Here is a 5508-nt window from a genome sequence, read left to right as displayed (position 1 = left end):
GTTTAGCTCCAACTTGCCTCAACACACCTGACTGGAAGTTTCTATGCCTAGTAAGAGCTTGATTAGCTGGTTCAGGTGTGTTTAATTAGGGTTGAAGCTAAACTCTGCAGGACACCGGCCCTCCAGGACCGAGTTTGGACAGCCCTGGTTTACACAGTGCACAGTCATTGTAGGTACGACGGCTAATCAAATGGTACTTACTTGCGCTTATCTGGATTGTTCAAACCGACTTCAAACTAAAAGATTACGTTCTCTCGCGCGAACTCATTCGGGAGTGGTGACTTTCCACGTATTCCCAACTTCTGAGCCTGCTCGCCTGAAGTTATGGTTGATTGCTCTTCGGCTGGATATCAACACACCCTTTAACGTAAACCACGGCAGAGCGCGTACACACCTTGCGCATCGGATGCCGTGCGCGCGCTCAAAGACAGTTGGACATAGTTGGTGTATTCGAGGTAAAAAAATGATATCACTCTTTAGTTGACATGTCTCAGATAATGACAGAAAACTGAGCCTGTATTGACTCTTACCTGGTTTGCTGTCTTGAAATTTCTCCTCTTTGTAATGATCTACGACAATATCAGTCTCGGCTGAGATGAGCTTCTTCCTGTCGAACTCTCTGAGGTGAAGCAGCGTGAGCTCATCAAACTGCTCGAAGCAGAACAAGACCTGCAGAAACACACATCTTTTTCTCTTGTTTTGCTGCAATCAAAATTACTTCTCAATAAATCCTTGTGCTTAACTGTAAATGTTTAACCAATTAAATATAGGACCAAACAAGTATTGTTTTATAAATATTGAAATATAAATACAGAATGATTAGTAGAATAAATCAATAATAAATAATCATTGAATAAAAATAAATAAATATTTAAATTAGAGTTTGTTCTTTTGAAGGTTAAAAGGTTAGAGATTAAAAACCATGTTTTTTTTTAAACAATGTTATTAATTTAATATATACTGTTATATTAATTAGGAGGAAGAGTGACTCCGTCTTATTAAAAGGTATTAGGTTTTAATATTAAATGAGCTCTCCTTTTTTTTACTCTGTGTTGTAAAAGAATAGACAGATATTAAATAAAAAAAAAACATGATTTTATGTTATTATTCAATATATATTAACATATTATTAAAAGTGTAATACAATTATATTATTAAATGTAGATTTTTATATTATGATGTACATGTAGTGGTTTAAACATTTACAATTATGCACCATTTGAATCTATTTTCTTAAGATGAGAAAAAAATTGAGACCTTGGGAAAACAACTTTTTATCATTTTTTGTCATGTGACCACAACAAAATAGATTAAATTATTTAATCAATGCATCTTTAGCCTTCCATTAGCTGCTGACCAATACTTTTGGCCATTCTGAGATAAACAGCAGCGTTGGCGCCCCTTGTGTTCATCTCAGGATCTGTCGACAGCCGTGTCAATGGATAATGCACAGTTTATGCTTTCAAAATAGGAGTGAACTGAGTAAATTTTTAGTTGCAAATTAATTAGCAGTTGTTTCCAGCAAATCTGCAATGCATTGTATCAGCTTTCGGATCAACTTGTAGATTCATCACCCATTTTCTCTCGAGTATGACAGTGAATATTAACTGTGTACCTGATTGTCTCTAGTCTCACCTCCATATCTTTCTGTTTCATGGCCTCAAAGTATGGCGAGTGCTCGGCCAGGTGGCGATTCGGCGCGCACAGATAGTAAATGTTCCTCGTTCCCGCCTTCATCCGAGAGGCGTACTCCATCAGGCTGGTCTGCTGTCCCGCAGGAAGCGCTGACGACTCAAAACGCAACAGCTTAGCGATGTCCTCCTGTTACGACAAAAAACAGCTGTTTAAACACAATCAGAGAGAATCAGGTGGATTAAGAAGGCCAAACTGAGTCGTCTCGCACCTTGACGCTCTGCTCCGCTGTGGTGACGATGCCCTCGCGCATAAACAGCCCGTAGTCATCAAAGAAGCGAGCATATTTCTCCGGATCCTTCTTGCTCTGGTCCAACAGGAACCGAATGACCCGCTGCTGTAAAACATCCCGCAGTTTCCTGAAAGAAAACAGTGTGTTACTCTTATTATTTGCACAATGCAGAAAGCATAACGTCATATTTCAGGTGGGTTTGTACCTGATCAGAGCACTTTCCTGTAACAGCTCTCTGCTGAGGTTCAGAGGAATATCTTCACTGTCCACAACACCTGCAAATGCAGTCACACAACAGTCAAATTTCCTTAGTTTTTAAATCTAATAATGCATTTAAAGTTTGTTTCACTCAAACATATGGACGCTCATCTGACCTCGTAGGAAGCGCAGCCACTTGGGCAGGATGTCTGTGGCTTTGGTTTGGATCAGAACCTTCCTGCTGTACAGAGCCACACTGGATCCCATCTCACGACTCACGTCAAACATGGAAGGTTTCTGCTCACACACATTTACACACCAGTTGTGCATCATCGCAAAACAAGAAGAGTCATTAGGATTTATTACATGGCTGATTATCAAATAAATGGATGTGAAATATTAATTTGAGTTACTTTTATTATGTAGGAAGAAAGAAGAGTGATTTGTGAGTTAAAAATCAGATACACCACTGAATACGAAGTAAAATATTGAAAAAACAATAATGCACATAACTGCACAATTCAAATAAGTTCAATAATGCATATTTGAGGTTTTTTTGTAGTTAAATGATTTAACAGTCTAATTTAAAATAATAGCATTTTATGTATAATGTAACTTTAAAATATGTAAATCCTTATTTTTGAATGATGTATATGCACTTTTTAAATTAAGTACATACTGTAATTTAATTAAATTGAATTGCATTTAAATGCATATTTCAGTTGTTAAATTATGTAACAGGTAAATTAATTTACTTTTTAAAATATTTGTATATGTATAATGTAATTTTTCATTTATGTGCAATTTTTAAACTAACTACATAAAAGTGTGCAATTTTTTAAGTACACTCTAAATTTAAATAAATGCATTTAATTGCATATAAATTAAAAATCATAACTATTTCAGTTTTGAGATGTAATTTTGTAGTTAAATTGAGTTAAATAATATGTTTAATAGGCAAAATTTTTATAATATTAAGAAATATTTGACAGGTGAACCTGCAGAGATGTTGTGAACTTAAAGGGTAAAATTCCAATGGGTTTCAAATAATGTCAAATATAACGGTTTAGCTACTTTAATAAGACTAAGTTATACTACTGCATATTTGGCCGATTTAAGGCCTGTTCACATCAAGGACCATAACTATAAAGATAACGATCAAGATATGGTTCTAAAAATCGTTCTCAATATGAAAGAATAGCAGAGTCCACACCACAGCTATAACGAAAAAGGTACAGAGAATCGATATTGTTGGAATCACTTTCAGAATGATTTTTTTCCAGCTGATGAACGATAAAAACATTGACACCCAATCAGAATCAATCCTGATATAACAAGCTTGAGAATGTTTCTTGCAAGGTCCCACGAGGCAGGATTCGAACTCGGGACACCCAAAGCACAACTGCACCATATATCGGTGTGCTGCCCACGAAGCTACCGGCACTGACACGAGCTCGAGAATTTAATTGAGAGTTTATTCTGTGCTTAGAATAAACAGACAATACCCTCCGCTGGTGTAGACGCTAATATAGTTATCAATCTTTATAGTTATCGTTCTTGGTGTGAACGGGCCTTTAGCTGTCGTCTCACACTCACCATCTCCGGCACGTAGAAGATGCTGCGGATGTTGAGCGGTGCGTCTGCGCGGTAGTGCAGTGTGTAGCGGGGTTTATCGTGAGCTTGAGCAACGTAGCGATAAAACTCCTCGTGCTGCCACTCGCTGATGTCTTTGGGCTCCATCATCCACAGCGCCTGCAGAGAGAGAGAGAGAAAACAGCTCAGGGCTGATCATCAGAGCCACAGGGAGGTCAAAGGTCATTTACAAACAGACCTCACATGCTGTACCTGCAGGGTGTTTAACCGCCGTCCGTTCAGGAAGATGGGAAAGCTGACAAAGTTACTGTACTTGGTCACAACCTCTGCAAAACACACCACAGTCACTTCAGTGAGTTTCTTCTCCAAGCATCTCATGTTTTATGTCAATGTTTGTGGTTTTGAGGGCTGCACACCTTTGACTCGGTCTTCTGATGAAAACTCTTTGCAGTCGTCTTTAAAGTGGAGCACGATCTTGGTTCCCTGACGCACACCTGAAGCTTCTGCGATCTCAAACACTCCAGAGCTGCAGACACACAAAACCAAGTGAGTAAAACACAAAAATGTGATTAATGTTGACAAATGTTTGCTTCGTCTTAATGTTAGATGCCTAAAGGTAGTCTAACAGCCACAAATATGGCAAAAGCTGGCAGAGATGTGCCGTTACTTTGCGTGTCGATGGTAATTTTAGTCTTGATTTCAAACTCGGCTTCCAATGATCAAGAAAACCCAATAATTGACATAAAACTATAGTGCCACCCATTGTTTTTCTTTAAAGCAGTGCACGTTTCACCCCAAACGTAATGTCCAAATCAGTCAAATCATTTAATGTTACTGATGTAATATGCTGACGTCGTTTTTTCTGCAGTATTTGCCCTATTATTGGTTATTTCTCTTCAATAATTTACTTGTCTTCAGTAATTGTTTAAGGGCTTTTTTACCTGCATTAGTTAGCCTAGTATTAGTTACTTTGTCATATTGCCCACTCCTGATCATGTTTAAATAATCGTGATTATGGTATTAACCAAAATAAGTGTAATTATGATTTCTTTCATAATCAAGGAGCCCTGATAAAAAAGCACATCCTTTTTGTCTTAAAACTGTTCTTAAACCCATCTCTCTTCTCATTTTTCTCACCCGTCAGAGGACCACTTGTATCCAGGAGCACCTGGTTCTGCTGACTGAGAATAAACGTCCACTTTATCAGCCACCATGAAGGCGGAGTAAAAGCCCACACCGAACTGACCGATGATGGAGCTGCTGGCCTCCGCTTGATTCTGAAGAGCATCCAGAAAAGCCTGATGGAGGAAGAACAAAAGGACCATGAAATAAAACCACTGATGGAATGAGAAACAACAGAGTTTGAAGAGTTCAGTGAGACTCAATGTCAAATGCAGAAATGTTAATTCATGCGTTCTTGACCTCAAGGTTAGATTATTGTAACGCTTTATTGGGTGGTTGTTCTGCACGCTTAATAAACAAACTCCAGCTGGTCCAAAATGCAGCAGCTAGAGTTCTTACTAGAACCAGGAAGTATGACCATATTAGCCCGGTTCTGTCAACCCTGCGCTGTCTCCCTATTAAACATTGTACATTTAAAAATCTTGCTAATTACTTATAAAGCCTTGAATGGTTTAGCTCCTCAGTACTTGAGCGAGCTGTATTGTAAAATGCGCCATATGAATAAAAGTGACTTGACTTACCTTTGATCCAGATCGAGCGATGGTGCCCAGATTAGCAACCAGCTCCTCTTTGTTCATCCCAACACCCGTGTCCTACAAATCACAGCAGAA

At 38.4% G+C, this 5508-nt stretch overlaps 1 protein-coding gene across 1 annotated transcript in view; it reads right to left on the bottom strand.

The window, feature by feature from the left end:
* Nucleotides 1–5508, bottom strand: part of trap1 (TNF receptor-associated protein 1) — an 87836-nt gene that overhangs the window by 9127 nt on the left and 73201 nt on the right. Inside the window, exons 5-14 of the mRNA XM_016293811.1 lie at nt 5419–5490; nt 4853–5013; nt 4132–4241; nt 3968–4041; nt 3719–3874; nt 2299–2419; nt 2130–2199; nt 1904–2051; nt 1636–1821; nt 531–669 (exon numbers count right to left, since the gene is read on the bottom strand). Coding sequence (XP_016149297.1) covers nt 531–669; nt 1636–1821; nt 1904–2051; nt 2130–2199; nt 2299–2419; nt 3719–3874; nt 3968–4041; nt 4132–4241; nt 4853–5013; nt 5419–5490 — 1237 coding nt within the window. The remainder of the gene's footprint in view (nt 1–530; nt 670–1635; nt 1822–1903; nt 2052–2129; nt 2200–2298; nt 2420–3718; nt 3875–3967; nt 4042–4131; nt 4242–4852; nt 5014–5418; nt 5491–5508) is intronic.

This window comes from Sinocyclocheilus grahami, unplaced genomic scaffold (genome assembly GCF_001515645.1).
Source record: "Sinocyclocheilus grahami isolate Dianchi unplaced genomic scaffold, SAMN03320097.WGS_v1.1 scaffold307.1, whole genome shotgun sequence".
Classification (NCBI taxonomy): Eukaryota; Metazoa; Chordata; class Actinopteri; order Cypriniformes; family Cyprinidae; genus Sinocyclocheilus; species Sinocyclocheilus grahami.
Note: the sequence above shows the minus strand (reverse complement) of the source record. Positions and strands in the feature narration are given on the sequence as shown.